Source organism: Anomaloglossus baeobatrachus, chromosome 5 (assembly GCF_048569485.1).
Source record: "Anomaloglossus baeobatrachus isolate aAnoBae1 chromosome 5, aAnoBae1.hap1, whole genome shotgun sequence".
NCBI lineage: Eukaryota > Metazoa > Chordata > Amphibia > Anura > Aromobatidae > Anomaloglossus > Anomaloglossus baeobatrachus.
In genome coordinates, this window is record NC_134357.1 from 429282170 (window position 1) to 429307265 (window position 25096).

The 25096-nt window shown below is 47.1% G+C and overlaps 1 protein-coding gene across 3 annotated transcripts; it reads left to right on the plus strand.

Moving 5' to 3' along the window:
• Positions 1-424: 424 nt before the first annotated feature.
• Positions 425-23287, plus strand: STX16 (syntaxin 16). Of its 3 annotated transcripts, XM_075350359.1 has the most exons (9): positions 425-683; positions 6901-6912; positions 7703-7810; positions 8824-8964; positions 9040-9202; positions 12757-12848; positions 19196-19339; positions 19488-19568; positions 20182-23287. In XM_075350359.1, exons 1-9 carry the CDS (start codon positions 603-605, stop codon positions 20284-20286), a joined length of 927 nt encoding a protein of 308 aa, XP_075206474.1. In that variant the 5' UTR covers positions 425-602; the 3' UTR covers positions 20287-23287. The 3 variants fall into 3 exon arrangements, with proteins under 3 accessions (XP_075206474.1, XP_075206473.1, XP_075206475.1); XM_075350358.1 differs by lacking the exon at positions 6901-6912 and having other exon boundaries at positions 425-728; XM_075350360.1 differs by lacking the exon at positions 6901-6912.
• Positions 23288-25096: the final 1809 nt, after the last annotated feature.

Sequence of the window (25096 nt, forward strand, 5' to 3'; positions counted from 1 at the left end):
ATGTGTAGTGCGGGGTCTGTCGCTCTCTACCTGCCCTCCATGTGTAGTGCGGGGTCTGTCGCTCTCTACCTGCCCTCCATGTGTAGTGCAGGGTATGTCACGCTCTACCTGTCGCTCTACCTGTCCTATTAAAAAGCTACCTGTGCTGTAGCCCTCCCAGCACTCAGTGTCTACACTACTGCAGCATAGCACCTATACTTCAGAACTACAGGCGCCTCACTGTTCACCAGCCAATCAGGAACAAGGGGTGTGGTTTAACATGTTAATCACAAGAGGTGAATTCATATGTCTCCAGTAACGTCTCCGGCGCTGTCATTTTTTACAGTCCCTGTAGATAAGACGTCCAAAGGACACGGTCCACAAGAAAATGGCGGTAGCAGTTTTGTCTGCCGGATGTTGGGGACGTTATTTCCACTCACACCCTGGTTCTGGCGGAATTGGCGGACGTGTTTCCCCGGTTGAGGTTCCTGGCGGAAGTGCTGGGATGCGGGCTGTCGGTGCCGTGGTGTCCGGCGGCGGGTGTAGTAGGCCGTGTGGCCGGAGTGTGTGAGCGGCGGGTACCGGGCGGGGAGGGTTAGTGGCCCGTGGGGCCAGCTGGGAACATGGCCACTCGCCGCCTGACCGACGCCTTCTTATTATTGCGGAACAATGCCGCCCATAACCGGCACATTCTGGCCGAGCAAGTGAGTAACCTCAGCCGCCCTGGGAGTGCGCAGAGCCGCGGAGCGGTGAGTCCCGGCCCCGGGGTGTGAGCTCTATATAGATCCCCTTGAAGAGTGTGACCTGCCCACGCGTGCGATGTGTATGTGTGACCTGCCCACCCGATTTTGTGTGTGTGTGTGTGTGTGTGTGTGTGTGTGTGTGTGTGTGTGTGTGTGTGTGTGTGTGTGTGTGTGTGATATCTGCCCACCTGGGTAATGTGTGACCTGCCCACTCATGTAATGCCATGTATTGTGTTTTATGTGTCACCTTTATACAGGGAGTCATATGCTACATATAGTATACATGATTGTGCAATAAATGCAGAGTAAGAAACTTTCATAAATAGAATGTGAATGGTTTTATCACTACAAAGTGAATTATCAAAAGTGAAATGAATACTTGCTGTGAGTTGCTGTCGCCTTCAGCGGTTCTAGATACACTTACAATCTTGTGAAGACGCTCGGGAGGAGGTTGTTCCAAACATCTTGGAGAGCTAACCACTGATCTTCTTCTGTGTAGGTGTCTTGTGGAATGCCTTCTGGTCTCTTCATGTAATCCCAGACAGAATAGATGCTCAGATCTCTGGACCCATCACTTCCAGGACTCCTTGTTATTCTTTACACTGAGGATAGTTGTTAATCACATTGGATGTATGATCGATGTCGTTGTCCTGCTGTAGAATATATTGAGTCAATCAGATGCCTCCCTGATATTACCTGATCTATGAATCTGTTTATATTTCTCAGCATTGAGGACCCCATTAATCCTGAGCAAATCATAACTTCATTTGCTGAATTACCCCAGATGTACAAGGAGCCTCCACCATGCTTCACTGTTGTCACTATCATTCCGCTTTCCAGTCTACCTTCTGCTACAGACAAATATTTCACATTTTGACTCCCCAGTCCATTACACCTGCTTTTATTTTTCTGCACCCCACGTCATACGTTTTTGCCTATAGTTTAGTCGCCTGGCCCAGTTTTGACCATGACGAGGGTCCAGCTTTTGGCCACAATTCGTCCATGACGACCACTTTTGGACAGACTTCTCAACACTGTAGACAGGTGTACTTTGGTCCCACTAGTTGCTGCCAGTTCTGAGCTGATGGCACTGCTATTCTGATGTGTCCATCATCTGTTTGGGCTAGCACTGTGTCTACAGTCATCATCATCCTCATTGTCCATTTCTTGGTGTCCTTGATGCTGAGATATACAGGCGGACACTTATCCTTCATATACTACCATCAGGGAATCATCTGATTGGCTCCAAATTCATCCTGCAGCTGAACAATGCCACCAAACATACAGCCAATGTCATTAGAACTGGGCAGTGGTAAGGAGATCAATAAGCCCTGGGAGTGATGTTGTGGCCCCCACAGAGCCCTGATCTCAGCATGGAGTCATTCTGGGATTACATGAAGAGGCAGAAGGATTTGCACAATCGTACAGCCACAGACGATCTGTGGTTAGTTCTCCAAGATGTTTAGAACAACCTCTCTGCCGGAAGTCTACCTAGGAGAATTGATGCTGTTTTGTGGCAAAGGGCGGTCACAGCAAATATTGATGAGATTTAGATTTCTCTTTTGTTCACTTAATTTGTATTTTAATTGATAAAATAAACTATTAATACTTCTATGTTTGAAAGCATTGTTTCTTTGAGATGACCCATATCCCTCCCCGTGGCTCAGGTTTGTCCTGTCCCCCTCTTGTGGCTGTTGGTGGCTGGTCTAGTTTCAGGCTTCCCCCTCCGGTGTCATGTTTGTTGCTCGTGTGTCCAGTTTCTTGTCATTGTGGCTTTTTCCCTTTCTTCTTCCATCTGCTGCTGTGTTCCCTTCTTGTCTGAGGCCTGGTATAGGTGACAGATGGCTGTACACACATGACATATACTGACTTGTACATTTCTGTTTCTTGCTCCGTTTCGCTGTCTGCTCTGAGGTATTATTACATTGCTGTGCTATTACAGAACTGTAGACAGTAGCGTTCTAGTGCAGGATCCCATCAGTGACGTATAGACCTGCAGTTACAGGTGGTAGTGTAGACCAATGAATGTCACGGAGACCTACATTTTTTAATAAAAATCATTTTTGTGATTGGGTTTCATTGTCTGTTTTGCAATGTCTATTGCTGGCTCCAGAATGAATTATCTGAGGATCAGTGAGCTCCTTCCGTTGGGAAAGTTTATAGCCCTTATCGTCATTCTTCTGAGCTCCTCAGCTGATTTATGAAGACATGAAAGCTGAGCTTTGTGGGCATAAACCAGCTGAGAAGAGCTCAGAAGAAGGAAGATCTATTTATTATGCATCGCTTACATAGCGCCATTATATTCCGCAGCGCTTTACAGACGTGATCATGTCTGTCCCTATTGGGGCTCACAATCTAAATTCCCTATGGAGTCTGGAAGGAAACTCCTTGCAGATGTTTCTTGGTGGGATTTGAGCTCAGGACCTCAGAGCTAACCACTGAGCCACCGTGCTGCCAAAGATGAGTGATAACGTCTCTCACCGGAGCAAGCTCGGTCTTTAATAAATGGCATTTATTAGATGGCAAGGTCGCCCTACAGCCTCGGGCAAGGGCCTGATCCAGGACATGAACGGTCACTACTGCAGCTCTGATCACATCCTCACTCTGAAGGTTAGAGGCCAGTGTTGTATATTGGGGGCCATCATAATAAATCTATAGTGTGGGCTTTGAGGCAATGTGAATACAGCTGGACAACTAATGATTGCCAACCAATCAAGTAGTGAGATGCCAAGTGACGCGTCCTAAATCTCATGAGATAAGTTGTCTCCACGAGGTGTGAGGGAAATCTGTTACCATATAGGAGCCTTCAGGCCCCGTTACACGCAACGACGTATCTAACGATATATTGCCGGGGTCATGGATTTGACGCACATCCGGCATCGTTAGCGACAGCGTTGCGTGTGACACCAATGAGCAACCGATAACGATGGAAAATACCAAATCGTCCATTGTTGACACGTCGTTCCTTTTCAAAAAATCGTTGATTGTTCAGGACGCAGGTTGTTCGTCGTTACCGAGGCAGCACACATCGCTACGTGTGACACCTCGGGAATGACGAACTACAGCTTACCTGCGGCCGCCGGCAATGCGGAAAGAAAGAGGTGGGCTGGATATGCTGGCCGCCCATCTCCACCCCTCCGCTTCTATTGGGAGGCCACTTAGTGACACCGCACAAGCCGCCCCCTTAGAAAGGAGGCGGATCGCCGGCCACAGCGACGTCGCTAAGCAGGTAAGTCCGTGTGACAGCTCCTAACGATGTTGTGCGCCGCGGGCAGCAATTTGCCCGTGTCGCACAAACGACGGGAGCGGGTACGCTCGCTAGCGATATCGCTGCGTGTAAAGCCCCCTTTCTACAAGCTGCTGTTGACTAATCTGTTCTCATTCTGCGCTCTATATGATGCTCAGAGGTGACCTTTCCTCAATGAGCTGTGCACCTTAACCCTTAAACAACCAGCTCTTTTTTTGTTTGTTTTCTCATCATCACTTTCCAAGAGTCAGAACGTTTACCTTTTTTCAGCAATGTAGCCAAAGGAGAGCATGTTTTATCAGGGTCTGTTGCACCATTCCAGGATACATAAAATGTATTGGTAACTTTTACAAACTGCTCTTATAAAGAAGCAACTTTGCAGTTTACTTGATATTAAACATCTTCACTTTTCTCAAGAATGGAGGGATTTTTAATTTTGTTTACTGCTCGTTGCCTAGGTTGCACCCTGTTCACATTCTTAACTGCTGTTAACCTGTTAAATGCCACTGTCTCTTTTTGACACTGTTCCATATGTCCATCAGCTACCTCACGACAAAATCACAGGTTGACGATGGGTTTACGGAGACCTCCCCCCTTCCCCTCTTGTGCCTTTTCTAATGGTGTTTCTAGGAAAAGGGATTTTTACTATATACTAAAGTATATAGTATAGGCGATCACAGGTTCAAGATCCCTAAGGGAACGGAAGCAAAGAAAGTACGTTTTTACAAATGTATAAATAAAAACAACCTAAAAATGTTGTATGGTAAAATGTATAAAAGCTCCGCTCGTCCTGCAAACATAACCACAAGCCCTCATACAGTCATGTCGATCGAAAAATACTACAGTTAAGCATCCTGGAATAAGGCAACAAGAAAGCAAAAAATTGCCCAGTCCTTCAAAGGTTAACGTGGCACTGTGGCGTTCTTTAGCCCCTCCTTTATCCATTGGTTGTATGTGCACAGTGCTCTTTTCCACCACCATTCCTCCTCTTCATCCTGTGACTGCCTGGCTCACGTGGCATTTTCTGTGTGAATCAATAGTTGCTTTCTGAGTTTAATATTCTGGCCCTCATAGACTTGTACTGAGAGCAGATAATGAGCCATTGTTGAGCTGGGTAACCAAAGCTTTGGCCAAGCGCTGCATAAGAGGAACAGAAAAGTGCTGTAAATAGGCAGGACGGGTAAGTATTTCGCTGCTTGCACGGTGCGCAGGTATCTGCACCACCAATCCAGTCATACAGGAATTTTAGGACCGCAGAATGATAAGGGTCCGACGTGTTGTGCCCCCAATGATCATACATTTATCACCTGTAATTGTGGCCATAATAATCCGTCACACATATCTATTCCTAAAAATGTTTCTTTTCTTTGCATTATCAGTTTATAGGCAGACATTGTGATAACCAATATGGCCAGAGGGGAAAGCACTGTACCAGACTCCTGAAAGGCACATGGTCTCTGGATCATGAGTACAAATCTGAACAGAGACAAAACATAGTGATAGGGTACCTTACCACATGGGAAATGGACCTTAGTGATGTTAAAGGGAACCTGTCAGGTCCCCTATGCACCCAGATACACGAGCAGTTCTGGGTACATGTTGCTAATCCCTGCCTAACCGTCCTTGTGTACACTAGCCTAGATAAAGAGATATTTAAAAAAATGTATTTGTAAAGATTTTTATGATGTGCTGATGAGCGCAGGGACTAGTCACAAGTGTGTTAGGTCTTGGTTCGTTCCGCCCTCATAGCATGTTAGCACATCCACAGGGGCATACTATCATGCTATTCAATGCACAGCGCATACCAGTGTCCGCTGTCATCGCTCTTCTGAATGCCCTGCACTTCCGGTCATGCGCAGTATGAAGGCGGGTGTACGCGTCCCGGCTTCAGAGAGGTCTACTGAGCATGACCGGAAGTGCCCAGACTTTTGATCAGCGGTGACAGTGGACACAGGTACGTGCGTCACCCCTGATGATGCTGCATTGAGTAGCATGTTAGTACGATCCTGTGGGTGTGCTACCATGCTATGATGGCGGAATGAGCGCAGGAACTAACCCCTTGTGACTAGTCCCTGGCCTCATTAGTATATCATAAAGCATATTTAGAAATACTTCTTTTTTTTTTTTAAAGATCTCTTTATCTATGCTACTAGATACAGGGGCCGTTGGGCAGGGATTAGCAAACTGCTCCTGGTTCTGAGTGCATATTACACCTGACAGGTTCCCTCTAAAGCTGCCCATATTTTGTAGCTATATTAATGCCTTGTCAGTGTGCCATTCAGGACTCGAGGTAAGATGGGTGTTCTCTTAGGCTGCTTTCACACCTCTGGTTTTAGCAGAGCCGGCCAATCCGCCTCTAAAACCTATGCAACGCATGCGGCAACAAAACCACATCCTTTGCATAAGTTTTTGACATGCAACCCATCCGGTTTTTGCCGCTTGCGGCAGGCTACTGAGCATGTGCAGTGGAAAAAAACGAATGCGGCATGCATTGCAAATCTCGCTGCATCGGCCGGATGCGGCGCGATGCGTTTTTTTTTTTTTTTGCCGGACAAAAAAAACGTGCCAGGCAATGTTACATCTGGCCACCGCATCGGCTAAATCTGCCGAATGCGGCAAAAACCGGACCGAGCGCAAGCCCATGCGGCACAATCCGGCACTAATGAAAGTCTATGCAAAAAAAACGCAACCGGCGGCAAAAAAAAATCGGCCGGATTGTGCCGCACAGGAAAAAACGGATGTGTGAAAGCAGCCTTACCCTGAAACAATCGATTAACCAGTATTTGGGTGATACTTTTTGATTATTATGCATGGAAAATCAAAGCTTTCTGTCTCTACACAAGAATCAGTAGTGTCGGTGGTTGCCATTAATCAGCACTGTGTTCTGTCTTTCTTGTCCCCCCTGCCTGCGCCCACTGAATGCCCATCCAGGAGCTCGATGAGGTACAGTCTCCCCCCATCTAATCCGAATTATATTTTGGGTGTTTGATTTTCCATAGTAATTGATCAGATCTCTGAGTTTGTTTATAATCTGTAACCATGGAAACTCATAGGTCTGCCTAGGACCTGTATACACAAAATGGTAGAGGTTTACTCCAGACTATTCAGATTTGTATTTTTTATATCATTTTAGATGCATTGGAGGAAAACCCTTGGTTTTGTAAATATGTATGTACCCGCTTAGTATTATAACTAGACTTCCATTGTTATCTTGGCTTCCAGTTTTACAGGGGTAATAAGCTGATTAGCCAGGGTATATTAGAATTACAGTATTTAGCTTTGTCATATTTAAAGGGGTATTTCCATCTCCAAAATCCTATCCCAATATGTAGTAGGTATAATAATATAAACATTAGCAAATATCTCCAATTAGAAATGTATTGATAAAACCATGTCTCTTACCTCATGTGCAGGACGTTGCAGCTTACGTTGTTACGTGTAGTGATATAATGACAGTTAGTTGCTCGTGGTTGTAACCATGGATACTTAAGCTGCAATGCCCTGCACATGAGGTAACAGACATGGCTATATCAGGAGAACTATACTACATTCCTAATTAGAGGTATTTGCTAATATTATTAATACACCTACTACATATTGGGATAGCAGTTGGAGATGTGAATACCCCCTTAAAGCAGCCATTATGGACGTGACATACATCAGAAAGCTGCTGTCAGACTTGTGTTTCTCTGCATTACTCTCAATACTTGACCATATCCTCTTGTTTTATTAGTTGGCAGATGATCGTATGGCCTTGGTGTCAGACATCAGTCTGGACCCAGAAGCTGCCATCGGAGTCACCAGACGCCTGTCTCCAAAATGGGTGGATGGAGTACAAGAAGTAAGATCCAAATGATCACATATGATTCAAGGAGTCATGTTTAATAAAGCCTAAGCTTTGTCATCACTTATCCAGGATGTGCCCTTAACCCTGGAACGCATACCTTGGGCCCCGCAGGCCTGCTAGGTTACTTGTTTTCTATGGTTGCGCGTTCTAGGGTTAAATAATCTATTTTCCAGCAAATATAAATTGTAGATTCTGATCACTATTATATATATATAATTACACTATATTCTGATTCTACTCTAGCAGACTGACTACCAGTACAACGTGGCGAGGTTGTCGCCCAGCTTTCCTTGGGGCTGGAGTAGTCGGGTCTGCATCCATATGGCCAAAGGATGCATGAATTAGCAATCAGTCATCAAGAACCCAAGGGAATGTGGGTGCCTGAGGGCGGTGATGACAGCTCTATTAGATTACCAAGCCATTTTTGTTTTTAAAAGGGTTGTCTGGCCTCTAGGCAAAGTGTGCCAGGGAGCAAAGATGGTTGCAAAATAAAAAAAAATAAAATAATGCATACTCCATAGCATTAACCCTTGTGGATCCAGCACAGGCCGCTATAGTTGTTTGTGGTGGTACATCAAGCAATGGCGTCCCATTCCCTCGTCACTTGACCACCAAGGCCAGGTGGCTGACAGCGCATCATCAGAGGCACATCTGCTGACACCATTCCAGTCACCTGACTCTTGCCATATATCACAGAGGTGTATGCCGTATTGTCCTGCAACCAATAGAAACCGAGGACCAGTGAGGGTCATCGGGGACACGTTGCTGGTAATGCAGGGATGAAATGGACAATGATTATTTCCTTTAATTTCTGTTTAAGCAGTATTGTTGCCTTTGGGCAGATTGTTAATTATGGTGGACACCCATTTAAATGATCTCCTTCAGGCTGCTTCGATCCCCCACTAGGAGGAGCAGCCTGTGGGCGGTTACTGATGTGTTCCATGTGTACCAATATGTGTAACAATATGCATTAAGCCCCTAACGCATTCTTACACTTTATGCTCCAGATCCAGTATGACGTCACACGTATTAAACAAAAGATGAAGGAACTGGCCAGCTTACACGACAAGCATCTAAACCGACCTACGTTAGATGACAGCACAGAAGAAGAGCATGCCATCGAGATCACCACACAGGAGGTCACGCAGGTACAGTGCTGGATTATCTCACACAGGAATGTAGTCTTCCGTTCTTGTGTTATAACCACCCACCTTGTCTTCTAGATGTTCCACCGATGTCAGAGGGCAGTGCAGGCCTTACAGAGCCGAGCGAGGAATTGCACAGAGCAGGAGGAGCGCGTGTTACGTAACGTTGTCTCCTCGCTGGCACAGTCTCTCCAGGACCTCTCCACAAACTTCAGACATGCCCAGTCTGATTATCTCAAAAGTAAGAGCTGCTTGGAGGATCTGAGCCTAATGTAATGCCGTTGGTATCAGCATGATTCCAGATTAACCTCTATTTCTTCATTCAGGGACACAGAAAACCATGGGTGTATGTTGCTGTCACTAGGCAAAAAGTTAGTGCTCAAGGAAAAGAAGATTGTACCCTTAACCAGATCTCTAACTAGGACAGCCTTTTCTATGGACTATGTTCTGGATTAAAGTACCCACTCTCTTCACAGAGCGTTCCAATTGTGCGGGCTTCTGGGACCTGGGTTTCTGACATATCCCAGGCCATTGCACCTCTTGGGTCCGATAGATCTTCTTCTCTGCGTACAAAATTTGCACCCTCATAACTGCTTTTTCCACTTTCTTCTGCCAATGTCGCCATCGCTGATACCTGGGTTTTACAGGGCCATCGCATCTCTGTCTTGCAGGCCTCATCATATCTGTTCCTACAAAGAAACGATTCCCAGGTTTTTATTCAAACCTCTTCGTATTACCGATGAAAGATGGGTCTGCGCATCCCATCCTGGATCTCAAGCTTTTAAACAAGAGTGTGCCTCCACCACTTCAAGATGGAATCTCCTCAGTCGGGGACTTTCTGCCCCGTCACACACAGAGATAAATCTTTGGCAGATCTGTGGTTGCAGTGAAATCATGGACATATTGTTCCATTTGTACACAGCCACAAACCTGGCACTGATTGTCCACAATTTCACTGGAACCACAGATCTGCCGCTGATTTATCTCTGTGTGTGACAGGGCCTTTTGTCCATGTAATTCAAGGAATTCCTTTGCTCAATAGACATCCATGACCCCGATTTATCCAGGTTACAAGAAGTTTTCACACTTTACCGTCCACCAATCACATTTTCAACTCATATTTTTCCCCTTCCAACTAGCTACCACTCGCAGAGTATTCACAAAGGTCATGGCAGCAGTCATGGCCATCGTTTGTGCCAGAGATATCTTAGTCATTTCCTACCTGGATGACATCCTTATCAAGGCACCTTCTATCCATGTGCCTAGATAGTCTTCAAATAACCATAGAGACTCTATCCTGCCTCAACAAGTCATTTGTCCCCGATTCCGGTTCAACGCCTCATCTTTTTAGGGGTGTTATTTTACACTGTCCAAGCAAAAGTTTTTTCCATGAAGACAAGAGTTTGGCTCTCCAGCATGGGACACTCTTGCTCAGTCATTCCTCCCTATCCCCCTTCGGGTCTGCATAAATGTTCTGTACAAATGGTAACCGCTTTCAAAACAATTCCATTTGCACAATTTCACACAAGACCTCTCCAGTTAGCTCTCAGTGGGACAAGTCAACCTCCTCTAAATCTTCAGAACCATCTTCCTCTTCGAGCCAAGCAGTCACATTCTCCTCGGACAGTCCTTTCTCAAAATTAATTAGTTGATTGTGACAACAGGTGCCAGCTTTATAGGTTGGGAAACAGTGTTTCAAGACCTCACAGTTCAAGGTCGTTGGAAGACCTGCAAATTTAGTATTAACATTCCTGATCTCGGAGCCAGCCACCTAGCCCTCCTTCATTGGCAGGATCACTTTTCAGGCCGTCCTCTCTGCATCCAATCTGACAACACTACGGCTGGGAGGTACTTTGAGTCTGATTGTTATGTCAGAGGTCTCCCAGATCCTGTCGTGGGCAGAGGAACATGACCCAGCAATTTCAGTGGCTCACATTGCCAGGGTGGATAACTGGGCGGCCGATTTTTCTGAGCAGTGAGTCTCTCTGCGGGAGAATGGTCACTGTACCCCACCGTCTTCAACCAGATTGGCTGATGAACTCAACCTGATGGTGTCTAGAATGAACAACAAGGTCCCTCTATTCATGTCTAGAACCCGTGACCCTCTCGCTGTTGGCTCCGATGCCCTGACAATCTCATGGTCCCAGTTTGGCTTTCCATATCTTTTCCCTCCCCTTCCTCTAATTTCCAGGATAATAAAAAAAGATCAAAGTGAAAACAGTTCCAGTCATCCTGGTGGCACCGGACTGGCCCAGAAGATCCTGGTACATGGATCTAATCAAGCTCCCTGCAGACCTTCAATGGAAGCTCCCAGATCATCTAGACCTACTTTCACAAGGATCTCTCGTCCACCAGGATTCTCAATGTCTCCATTTAACTGCATGGCTATTGAAGTCGTAGTTCTGAAAGGCTCAGGTTTTTCCCATCAGGTAATTCAAACCATGATAATAGTAAGGAAGCCCTCTTCCTCTCGAATCTATTCCTGTACTTGGAAGGCTTTCCTTCGCAGTTGCAAACCACATTGGCACTATTTTATTTATTTATTTTATTTTTTTTTCCCCTCCCTGCGCTTCTAGCCTTTTTGACGTGGGGCCTGGACTCTTGGCTGTCCCTCTGAAGCTAAAAGGCAAGGTGTCTGCACTCTCCATAATTTTTCAAAACAACCTGGCTTCCCGTCCCCAGATTTGTACATTCATGCATGGTGTGGTCCATTTGGTGATTCACTATCAACCTCTGGTGGATCCTGTTGAACACTCTCTTCAGAGTGCTCCTGTCTAGTAGGAATCATTTGTCCTTGCTTTCTTCAAAGACTGCCTTTCTTGTTGCAATCATCTCCATCCATTGAGTGTTGGAGCTGGCCGCCCTATTATGCCGTTCCCCCTTTCTAGTTCTTTATCAGGATAAGGTGGTTTTCCTTCTTTCCTTTCCAAGGTTTTCTCCCTTCCATCTGAATCAGGACATTTTTTTTTCTTTCCCCTCATTCTGTCCATCTCCTTCTCACCCCTGGGAGGTCACTAAGCAAATTTGGCAGTGCGCCTTTACCGGTCCATAATGGACTCTCTTAGACAATCAGATTTCTTATTCATTTTACCTGAGGGACATTTCAGAGGGTTGGCCACCTCTAAGGCTGCCATCTCTCACAGGATTCAATCTATCCTGGAAGCCAATTGAGCAAAGGAGAGACCACCAACACCCACGTTTACAGCTCCTTCTACGCACGTAATGCAAGCCTCCTTGGCTGTTTAGCATGAAGCTTTTGCCTTACAACTCTGTAAGGTTGCTAGCTGGTCCTCTCTGCATGTCTCCAAATTCTTCAGAGTGCATACCTTTGCTTTGGCTGCCGCCAGCTTAGGATGAAAAGTTTTGCAAGTGGCAGTGGTCTAGAGTATGATCTGAGCATTTATTCTACCTTTTCTTCCAGCTTGTCCTTCACATCCCTTGGGACTGCTTTTGGATGTCCCAGAGTTCTGTGTCCCCTAATGAAGCGATAGAGAAAAGAGGATTTTGGGTACTCACCATAAAATCTATCGGAGTCTCAATTGGGGGACACAGCACCTATCCTGCTTGTGGTGGTTCACTTTTCTATGTTTCTGATGTTTACTTCTTCTGCTTTCTCACTAACTGATTAGCTTTGTGCCTGTTGATGGGTATACTCTGTTGAGGAGGAGTTAATTTTTTGCTTAGTGACAGCCTCCTAGTGGAAGCAGCATACACCCATAGTTCTCTGTGTCCTCAAGGAATGCTCCTAGAAAGAGATTTTATAGCGAGTATCCAAAATTCTCTTTGTACCTGCAGGAATGAAGAATCGAGAAGAAAGATCTAAGCATTTCTTTGACACTTCTGTTCCCCTCATGGACGATGGAGAGGACAACACGTTATATGATAGGGTAAGAGCCAGCCTGTGTTGCATGTGGAACCATGTTATTATTGCAGGCTATTTACAAAGGTGCCATCACCAAGTTTCACAGTACAAACTATAATATATATATATATATATATGTGTGTTATAGATGTTAGACCTGATTAGGCTGATCTGCTGACTTTGACACCATGAATTTCCTGACCGGTTCCCTTTAAGGCTATGTGTCCACGCTGCGGATTTTGCCGCGGATTTTCCGAAAATCTGCAGCAGCGGCACTTCCAAGCCATTTCAATGGCATTTTGGAAATGCTGTGTCCATGCTGCGGATTTTTCCGCGGCGGATTTGCCGCGGATTTTGATCCGGAAAAATCTGCAGCATGTCAATTATTGTTGCAGATTTTGGGTATAGAATGGGGAAAAAAAAAAAAAAAAAATCCACATCAAAATCCGCGGCAAATTCCCGGTAATCCGCGGCAAATCCCCGGCAAAAATAAGGTGCGGATTTGCCGCGAAAGTCGCAGATTTTCATGCAGAAAAATCCGCAGGTACATTCTACCGTGGACACATAGCCTAAGTGTAAATGAGCGTGTGTTAAAAAAAATTTCTTTGTCGCTCCATTGGGAGACCCAGACAATTGGGTGTATAGCTTCTGCCTCCGGAGGCCACACAAAGTATTACACTTTAAAAAGTGTAACCCCTCCCCTCTGCCTATACACCCCCCTGTGCATCACGGGCTCCTCAGTTTTTATGCTTTGTGTTGAAGGAGGCACACATTCACTCATGCTCCCATTTTAGTCAGCAGCAGCTGCTGATTATATCGGATGGAAGAAAAGAGGGCCCCTAACAGGGCTCCCGGCATGCTCCCTTCTCACCCCACTGAGTCGGCGGTGTTGTTAAGGTTGAGGTACCCATTGCGGGTACAAAGGCTGGAGCCACATGCCGTTTTCCTTCCCCATCCCTTAGGGGCTCTGGGAGAAGTGGGATCCTAACCGGTCATCCAGGCACTGGGACCGGGCTCCCTCCGCAGCCCCTGTGGGATTCTGACGGACAGGAGACTGAGTATCATCAGGGACAGGACCCTGCATCTACAGGTACTCTGTGTCCCCTTGGGGACGGTGCATGGAGCACTTTGGCCTCAGATGCTGCAGCGGCTGCTGTGTTGGTATGAGACCGGGACTACCGCGCCGACCGCGCCTGCTTGCCGGCCGCGGTTTTAAATTTAGTCCCCGGCTTTTGCGGCCTAGTGCCTTAAACTCCCGCCCCCGGGCCTGCCAGTCAGGGGTAAGGGCGGGACGGTCGGCCTGACGCCGACAGTGAGGGCTGGAGCACACTTAGGTGTCCTCCTCCCCCCTGGGGCACCAGATTCCCGCACTTTTTTAGTTACGCCCACGGCTCCCTCCTCCCCTTTAAACGCCGGCAGCCATGTTTTAAACACACTCTGCCGGTGGAGGACTTCTGGCGGCAGCTCTGGGAGACCCGAGGCAGGGAATCTGGTGGCCACACACCGCTTGAGCGGTCGGTAAGCCACACCGGTCACCCGGTGCTGGTCCCCCTAGGGTGCCGAACTGTATATATATATATTATATTTGTATACATTTTCTCGGTTCGGCTGTACTGTTAGCTTGTGGCTATATACCCTCAGTGTTCACTCTCCTGGGAGACAACAGCATGTCGTTCACAAGGAGCAAGGGTGCCAAGACACAGGGTTATTTTGCAACCTGTACCTCTTGTGCGGCTATGCTACCTGCAGGTTCCACCTACCCTCACTGTGAGCAATGCTCGGGCCCTATGGCACTCGCTCAGCCGGAGCCTCGGGCACTGGTGGGACCCTCGGCCCAGGTAGAACCGCCGGCTTCCCCGGTGACAGGGACAGAGTTTGCAGTTTTAGCTGAGAAACTCTCAGTCACTTTCACAATCCATGGCTCAGTCTATGGACAAATGGTCTGCTAAGATACTAGAGGCCTTGCAGTCCAGACCGGCCCTTACACAGGCCCCGGGCACTGCGGGATCGCCCCCAGGCCCCTCTCTGTCTGCGACGAAGCGTGCTCCTGGGGTGGCCTCTAGTTATTACGTGGAGGACTCCGGCACGGACCGCAGTCCCAGACCGGCTAAGCGGGCTCGCTTAGAATCTTCCCCGACTTCATCACGCTGTTCGGGGTCTCAGCTTGAGGACTCTCTGGAGGATGAGGCGGAGGTCGCAGCCCAGGACTCTGACCCTGACGTTGCTCTCAATCTTGATACACCTGAAGGGGACGCCATAGTAAATGACCTTATAGCGTCCATCAACCAGGTGCTAGATCTTTCTCCTCCAACTCCACTTGTAGAGGAGTCGGCTTCACAGCAGGAGAAACACCAGTTTAGGTTTCCCAAACGTACTCGGAGTGCTTTCTTCGATCACTCTAACTTCAGAGATGCTGTCCAGAAGCACAGAGCTTTTCCGGACAAGCGCTTTACTAAACGCCTTAATGACACACGTTACCCCTTCCCCTCTGACGTAGTTAAGGGTTGGGCTCAATGTCCCAAGGTGGATCCTCCAGTCTCTAGACTGGCGGCTAGATCCGTAGTAGCAGTGGCTGACGGTTCATCGCTCAAGGATGCCACGGACAGGCAGAGCTCCTAATGAAATCCATCTATGAAGCCATAGGCGCGTCCTTTGCCCCAGCCTTTGCAGCAGTGTGGGCACTCCAGGCTATCTCAGCTTGTCTGTCTGAGATTAATGCGGTCACCCGTACCTCTGCTCCGCAAGTAGCGTCTTTGACTTCTCAGGCGTCGGTATTTTCATCCTACGCCATGAATGCTGTCCTGGACTCTGCTAGCCGTACAGCGGTAGCATCCGCTAATTCGGTGGCAGTCCGCAGGGCCATGTGGTTAAGAGAATGGAAGGCAGACTCTGCTTCCAAGAAGTTCTTGACCGGTTTGCCTTTTTCTGGCGACCGATTGTTTGGCGAGCAATTGGATGACATTATTAAGCAATCCAAGGGAAAGGACTCGTCCTTACCCCAGCCCAAACCAAAGAGACCTCAGCAACGAAAAATTCAAGCGAGGTTTCGGTCCTTTCGGCCCTCAGCCAGATCCCAATCCTCCTCGTCCAACAGGCCACAGAAGAGCCAGAGGAACTCTTCTGCATGGCGGTCTAAGTCACGTCCTCCAAAGACCGCCGGAGGCACCGTCTCCAAGGCGGCCTCATGACTTTCGGCCTCCCCAAACCGCATCCTCGGTCGGTGGCAGGCTCTCCCGCTTTTGCGACGCCTGGTGGCCACATGTCAAAGACCGATGGGTGAGAGACATTCTGTCTCACGGTTACAGGATAGAGTTCAGCTCTCGTCCTCCGATTCGTTTTTTCAGAACATCTCCGCCCCCCGAGCGAACCGTTGCACTTTTTCAGGCGGTGGACACTCTGAAGACAGAAGGAGTTGTGATCCCCGTTCCCCTTCAGGAACGTGGTCGCGGTTTTTACTCCAACCTGTTCGTGGTGCCAAAAAAGGACGGTTCATTCCGTCCCGTTTTGGACCTCAAATTGCTCAACAGACATGTGAGAACCAGGCGGTTTCGCATGGAATCCCTCCGCTCTGTCATCGCTTCGATGTCCCAAGGAGACTTCCTAGCATCAATCGACATCAGGGATGCCTATCTCCATGTGCCGATCGCACCAGAGCATCAACGCTTCCTGCGTTTCGCCATTGGGGACGAACACCTTCAGTTTGTGGCACTGCCTTTCGGCCTGGCGACAGCCCCACGGGTCTTCACCAAGGTCATGGCATCCGTTGTGGCAGTCCTACACTCTCAGGGCCACTCGGTGATCCCGTACTTAGACGATCTCCTAGTCAAGGCACCCTCCCGGGTGGCATGTCAACACCGTTTGACCGTTGCTCTGGAGACTCTCCAGAGGTTCGGGTGGATCATCAATTTCCCAAAGTCAAAATTGACTCCGACCCAATCACTGACTTACCTCGGGATGGAGTCTCATACTCTCTCAGCGATAGTCAAGCTACCGCTGGACAAACAGCGTTCGCTGCAAACAGGGGTGCAATCTCTCCTTCGGGCCCAGTCACACCCCTTGAGGCGCCTCATGCACTTCCTGGGGAAGATGGTAGCAGCAATGGAGGCAGTTCCCTTTGCGCAGTTTTATCTGCGTCCACTCCAATGGGACATTCTCCGCAAATGGGACAGGAGGTCGACGTCCCTAGACAGGAACGTCTCTCTTTCTCTGGCAGCCAAGACCTCTCTTCAGTGGTGGCTTCTTCCCACTTCTCTGTCGAAGGGAAAATCTTTCCTGCCCCCAATCCTGGGCTGTGGTCACAACGGACGCGAGTCTGTCAGGGTGGGGAGCGGTTTTTCTCCACCACAAGGCTCAGGGAACCTGGACTCCGACAGAGTCCTCCCTTCAGATCCCTTAGTTCAGGATTGGTCGCAGTTTCGACTGCCTTATGTATTTCCTCCTCTGGCAATGCTGCCCAGAGTGTTGCGCAAGATCAGGTCCGACTGCCGCCGCGCCATCCTCGTCGCTCCAGACTGGCCGAGGAGGTCGTGGTACCCGGACCTGTGGCACCTCACGGTGGGTCAACCGTGGGCGCTCCCAGACCGACCAGACTTGCTGTCTCAAGGGCCATTTTTCCATCTGAATTCTGCGGCCCTCAACCTGACTGTGTGGCCATTGAGTCCTGGCTCCTAGCGTCCTCAGGGTTATCTCAAGAGGTCATTGCCACTATGAGACAGGCCAGGAAACCAACGTCCGCCAAGATCTATCACAGGGCTTGGAGGATCTTCTTAGCCTGGTGCTCTGATAAGGGGTTTACCCCCTGGCCGTTTGCCTTACCCACTTTTCTTTCCTTCCTTCATTCCGGAATGGACAAGGGTTTGTCTCTCGGCTCTCTCAAGGGACAAGTATCGGCGCTTTCCGTGTTTTTTCAAAAGCGTCTAGCCAGGCTTCCGCAGGTCCGCACGTTCCTGCAGGGAGTTTGCCACATAGTCCTACCGTACAAGCGGCCGCTGGAACCCTGGGATCTCAACAGGGTTCTACGGGCTCTTCAGAAACCACCTTTTGAGCCGCTGCGGGATGTCTCTCTATCACGCCTTTCGCAGAAGGTGGCATTTCTAGTGGCAGTTACATCACTCCAAAGAGTGTCAGAGCTTGCAGCGCTGTCATGCAAAGCCCCCTTCCTGGTTTTTCACCAGGATAAGGTGGTTCTGCGTCCGGTCCCGGACTTTCTCCCTAAGGTGGTGTCCCCTTTTCATCTCAATCAGGATATCTCCTTACCTTCATTTTGCCCTCATCCAATTCACCAATGTGAAAAGGATTTGCATTTGTTAGATCTAGTGAGAGCACTCCGGATCTACATGTCTCGCACGGCGCCACTGCGCCGTTCTGATGCGCTCTTTGTCCTTGTCGCTGGCCAGCGTAAGGGATCGCAGGCTTCCAAGTCAACCTTGGCTCGGTGGATCAAGGAACCGATTTTTGAAGCCTACCGTTCTTCTGGGCTTCCGATTCCTTCAGGGCTGAAAGCCCATTCTACCAGAGCCGTAGGGGCGTCTTGGGCATTGAGGCACCGGGCTACGGCTCAGCAGGTGTGTCAGGCGGCTACCTGGTCTAGTCTGCACACTTTCACGAAACACTATCGGGTGCATACCTATGCTTCGGCAGAGGCCAGTCTAGGTAGGCGAGTCCTTCAGGCGGCGGTTGCCCACCTGTAAGAGGGGGCCGTTGTCGGCTCTTTTTATCGGGGTATTCTTTTACCCACCCAGGGACTGCTTTGGGACGTCCCAATTGTCTGGGTCTCCCAATGGAGCGACAAAGAAGGGAATTTTGTTTACTTACCGTAAATTCCTTTTCTTCTAGCTCCTATTGGGAGACCCAGCACCCGCCCCTGTTCCCTTCGGGCTGTTTGTTCTTTTGTGTACACATGTTGTTCATGTTGAATTGTTCTTTTGGTTCATGGTTTCAGTTCTCCGAACATCCTTCGGATTGAATTTACCTTAGACCAATTTATAAGTTTCCTCCTTCCTGCTTTTGCACCAAAACTGAGGAGCCCGTGATGCACGGGAGGGTGTATAGGCATAGGGCAGGGGTTACACTTTTTAAAGTGTAATACTTTGTGTGGCCTCCGGAGGCAGAAGCTATACACCCCAATTGTCTGGGTCTCCCAATAGGAGCTAGAAGAAAAGGAATTTATGGTAAGTAAACAAAATTCCCTTCTTTAGAATAATTTCTCCAAGAGGCCATACATGACATCATTGCTTCACTTTTTAAGTGTAACTGAGGTCTTCACATAGAGAGCTAATTATAGACGAACCTACAGCCTCTGTGATCCTAGGTAAAGCTGATCTCTGCAAGTAACTCTACCCTGATGAGACATGTCTTCTGTTTGATGTCCAGGGGTTTACAGATGACCAGCTGGTTCTAGTGCAGCAGAACACACTAATGGTGGAGGAGCGGGAGCGGGAGATCCGTCAGATTGTACAGTCCATCTCTGACCTGAATGAAGTCTTCAGGGAGCTGGCGACCATGGTGGTGGAACAGGTACCTAGCAATCCTCACTTGTCTTACCAGGCTCATACACATTGGAGCAGAGTTTAATTAAATAACTGTTTCAACCAAAACCAACCTTTTGTTTGTCACTGTAATACACTTGTCATGTCCTTTCTTCTAAGTTCTTGTTTTGTTATAGGGCACAGTTCTTGACAGGATTGACTACAATGTTGAGCAGTCCTGTGTTAAAACCGATGAGGGGTTAAAACATTTGCAGAAGGTGAGTGCCTCCACAGTGAATAATGCCACAGTATCTGTGTCCTCCCCATGCCCATCCTCACAGTATTCTGCAAAGATATGACCTATCGTTTCTTCCTTTTGCTGTTTTCCACTGTGGCTCGCCTGTTTCACTCTGAAAAGCCTGTGCAGCACAGAAAATCAGTGGATTGTATAGCAGATAACTTAGAGTCTTCTTCAGTACATATAGAGTCCAATGATTAGTGGTTGCTGTTTTTAGAGGTGTTTGCATTATGTACTGTACATTGTGGATCTTCAGTCACTGGCTATTGTAGAACTACAACTCCCTGATTGCCCACCAATTGCAGAGCTTGAAGAGCAGTCAACCCACTTAGGTCCTGTGGTCATCATTGACTGTGGCTGCTGGGTTGGAGCCATTTCAGTTTCTGGCCTTCACTGCTGGATGTTGGCTTTATACTCTTCTGACTCCAGAACAGCTCGTGCCATCTGTGCACGGCACTATGGCGGATGACAGTAACTATATGCGATCTGCACCCAGAAGGGAGTAAAACCCCTCTCCAGTGAGGAAACGGGTTTTCCATTAGATGCGTTTTGTTGTATTTCCCTTCATCCCCTGTTGTCTTCTTGTTTTGCAGGCGGAGCAGTACCAGAAAAAGAACCGCAAGATGCTCGTCATTTTAATTCTGTCTGTCCTTGTGATTGTCCTAATCGTTGTGCTCATTGGTGTAAAGTCTAAGTAGGTCACGTTCTGTCCTTTCTATTAGTTTGGACTGTTTGGTTCGGACACTCCTGAGATTTCAGAGGGTTATATTTTTTTTTTCCCTCGTGCCTTCCCAATGTGTTCATCAAAGTTATTGTTTTTTCTGCCGAAGAGCTGAAGTCACTTTTAACACTGAAGGATCTACTAGAAAAACCCATTGCCTGTTTGACTTGGTTGCTGTGATTTCTGATTTATCGGGGTTTCGTACAATGGACTATGGACCAAAGCAATGATGGCGGGCTACAATTTTACACAATCCTGCATGAAAAGAACACTATTGTTTCACCTGATTTGTAGAGCAGATGGAAAGATTTTCTTGTTTTTTTTGTGGGTGCAGCCTGAGGCTTGAACTGTAGAGCGCTGGGTTATGGGGGTATTTCATCTGAACTACTCTGGGAAGGTTTCTTTCTCGGCTGTAACCAACGATCTTGGGACTCTCTTTACCATTCTGTTTGTTAATGTTAGTGGAGACTCTGCACCTAGGGCTGGAATCCCAGAGATGTAGTATCATGGCCTTTATGCTCACATTATGGCTTGTCCTGAAATGACACTCCAAAGTGCTGATTGTTACATCCAACAAACGTGTCCTGATATGGAAGTCGTAATTGTAGTGATTGCCAGAGGTGCGGACGGCTGCCCTACTCTGAATCTTCTAGGTTATTGCTCTATGGGTCCGATGGCCCAGATGTGATTAATACTTCTGCACCCCTCCCTATTTGGCAATTGAACGAGACTTTTGTGTTTGTACCAGTTGCAAAAACAGTTATTTCCAAAGTCCATAGCAAACCTCCATATCGAAGAAGGCCTACTTGACAGGTTACAATTAATGGGGTATTTCTATCTTTCAAAGTGATCATTGTGGGTCTCAACCTTGGGATCTCTAAATCCTGAAAATGAAAGGGTGGCAGTGCGTGTTCCCTAGTACAGCGGCCGGCCAACTTTGTAAGGAGCTGCAGCTGCGCCTATTCACCTGAAAGAAACACTGTGGCCCCTTCAATCTCAAGATCGGTGGGGGTCCCAGAGATTAAACCTTCCAGGGATTAGTAAGTGATCGCCTACTGTAGCTATAAACTTTCAGACTTATGTAAATGATCCTGTGTGATTCTCTACTAGATTTAGTGCAAACTGATTTGCAGGACCCGGTCCTTGTCACTTCAATCTGTGGTCGCTGCACAGGAGCTCTGAAAACCACCTCCTACTGGACTACAGCCGTGACTTTTCTTTTCATTAAGCCGAATTGGTGTGACGTCAACTTTGTGGCATGAACACATATGACGTTATGCCAGACCGGCTCATGAATAGAGGAGTCGCGGATGCTATAAAGTAGGGGACGGCTCTCAGGGCTTCCATCCAGTGGCCACAGTACTGGATCTGGTGAATCGATATGCACCAATTCTATTCTCTACCATTTTCCAATTCTTTGCTTCCTGTGTACATCGGTCGGCTGAAAACCTGCTCACCTAGTCCTGTTCACAAAGGTGCAGGGTGGTTTTGTTTAAAGGAAGAGTTGTCATACATTTGAAATCTGCCACTGGACAGATCCCTTTATATATAATATAATATAATATAATATAATATAATATAATATATAATATAATATAATATAATATATATATATATATATATATATATATATATATATATATATATATATATATATATATATATATATATATATATAATGTTAAACATAATGTGGCAATTATTGGATCGCCATGGAAAATGGGGTTGAATTAAAACACAAATGCCCCAATGTATCAAAATGGGCAATGACGTGTGCTTGCCTCCTGAAGAGGTTGTCCATTACTTTTACTTTGATGGCCTATCCTTAGGATAGGCCATCAATGTCTGATCGGGTGGGGTCCAACACCCCGCACCCCCACCGATCAGCTGTTCTCGGTGCCGGCAGATTACGGGAATGCTCCGTTCTGGAGCTGATCAGTCTTTTGATTGTGGCGGTGGCCGGGTACTGCACTTCCTCCTCTTATTGATTAGAATGGTAGGCAGAGTGTCGGACCCCGGCTGATCAGACATTGATTACCTATCCTAACGGTAGGCCATCAACGTAAAAGTAGTAGACAAACCCCTTTAATGGATTTGGCACATCTTTCAGCGGCCGTGCACCACTGCAAGGACTGGAGTATATTTCTATCGTAATTATGCAACTTTTGTGCCGTAAACTTTAATAATTCTAATCTGCATTTATCAACATCTATCTGACAACTTTTTATGCCACCTCCGCTATCTATGAAAACGGTAAAAGTTGCTACGTTTTAGCACAGCTCCAAGCCGTTTTATTCCAATATTCTGTTCCGATCTGTGGGGTCAAGTTGTACCATAAACGCTTCTTTATCTACTGATAACAGTAATCCGGTGTAGATAGACCGGCCTGATTGCCCATTCACTATTTAGCACTAATGTAAAAAAGTGGAGGTGCCCAGGTAGCTGTCAGCCTGGCATTGTGGTCACCTGAAGCCCCTGCCTGCCAGTAGCATTAGAATCTTGTGACGGTTCTGACACATTGTAAATACGATATTATCAGAGTTGTACTATTATTTATCTTGAGCAGGACGACCACAGACTTCAACAGTCGTCACTTCTTTATTGCATCTCGCTGTCATTTTCACATCTGCTCCTTGTGGCTGCAAATCATAAACCAAAAAATTGGGACTCCCATTTCTGGATCAGTTTGTGACTTTACCAGTAAAGGTGGTGATGAGATGTCTGTATATTTGTAATTTATAAGATTAAGTATTGAGGGGGGGGTAACAAACCTATTTTATTGGGAAAAGCTGCTGCTGTATGTTCCATGTCGGATAATGTATGAGGAAATCCTCAGTGTGGAGTGGGAATAGTGCCCCTAATGCACAGAGCCCTGCGGAGTGCATGTTCTAATGCTCGCGGTTATATCAGTGGGATCATTCTTGGAGTCTCTTCTTTTATCATCCCGTTTATTTCTCATTAAACTGTTAGTGATTGTCTATCGTGTCAGTGTGTATTTTCTCTTACTCAGTCTATCCAGGTGCTGCAGAGCGATTTGTGAAAATTTGTCATCTGTACAAGCAGGAAAAATAAGCAAGGGGTAAGGATGTGGCCATTTGGACCAAAATATGAGAACTGGGTCAGAATAGCTACAAAGCGGCACCTCGTGTGGAGTGTTCCTAGTATTCAGTGGTTGGTACCCACCAAAAGTGACCAGCAACAAGCATACTTTTTTGGAAAAACGTGGGTCAGTGGGTGCTCTCATCTGTGCCCTGGCTGTCTTTAGAAAGACCGCATGGACCCAGGGCTCACTCCACTGCACATCCACACTCCTTCCCTGGGTGTAGAACACTACTCCGATAACAGGGTGAGGGAACCACATATTGTTAAGACTTTGTGTCACCAAGAGTCAAAAGCATATTGTACATTCCCAGCAAGAAGACAAGATGGTACAAGCGACATAGTCTCACTCTTCTGCTGGCTCACCAGGGATTAGAGTCTGTGACTTTGAGCCTTCCAGGGCCAACTTATCCCAGCCTGTAGCACCCCGCTTTTGGTGGGTACCCACTGAGAGTAGATAGAGGCAAGCTTAGGAAGCTGACTGAGCACAGTGAGGTATGCAGCCAGGTGATTGAAGAGTGACAACCTGCAAGCAAATTCATGGGCTCAGTGTTGAAGCAGTTATATAATCCTCCAGCTGGAAGCATGGAACCTAAGCTGAAGTCCTGTAAAATGATAATGGTGACAGGCGCAGAGCCCTTTTTTACACCCCTTAGTTCATTTCAGGGTATTGTGTCTTACAGGATTGGTGGGAAATGGCTGTTCACTCATTGGTCAGTAGTTCAATCTGACTGCATAATTGTCCTTTGAATAATGTAGTCAAAGAGGGCTGAGGCAATATGCACGTAGCAGGCAATCCACAAACTAGTAGACAAAAGAGCTCCCCCGGTCAGTGTGACATGAAACAATGGCTGATTTCTTGTGATTTACCAAACAAATGAACAATATGTCTGGCCTAATTAAAAACAGTTCAACCCACCCTTAGACACACACACACACACACACACACACACACACACACGGTCCTCACAGGCGCTCAAGGCTCATTTGTTCTTGGAGGAACTGATGGATAGCTGGCATTTCCTAAGCCCATAGAAAAGCTATGGTAAAACAAACAGCTGAAAGAGTAATGCTAGCTGTGATGGGCAGCTCCAGAATGAGTGCCCATACGGACCTGTTTCCACTGCCGAAAATGCCTGTACTTGACGTGTTGGCTTCAGAACTGGACCTTGGTTCAATGAAAGATGTCCAGTCTGGTGGGGAAGAGTTTGCACCAGATGCACCATGAGAAGAAGGCAAGCTGGAAGAGGCAGCATGATGCTCTGAACAATGATCTGTTGGGAAACCTTGGCCTCTGGCATTCATGTGGAATTTACCTTGACATGTACTATCTGCCTAAATAGTATTCCGACCAAGTACACCCCTTCATGACATCTGTAATGGCAGTATCCTCTTTCAACTGGTAATGCCACAACCACAATGCAGAAATCAGGAATGGCGCTGTCACTTTGTACATACGTTAATGATCCTGGGCTATTTCCAGTATTATACTCCAGAGCTGCACTCACTAGTCTGCTGGTTGAGTCCCTGTTTATTTACTGTATTACTTATCCTGAGTTATACTATAATATACTCCAGAGCTGCATTCAGAATTCTAGTTTTTTTTTTTTTTTTTTAAAATCACACAGCCTGTTTTTAGATGTGTCCAACAGCTTTGTGCTCTTAGGCTCCTTTCACATTGCGTTTTT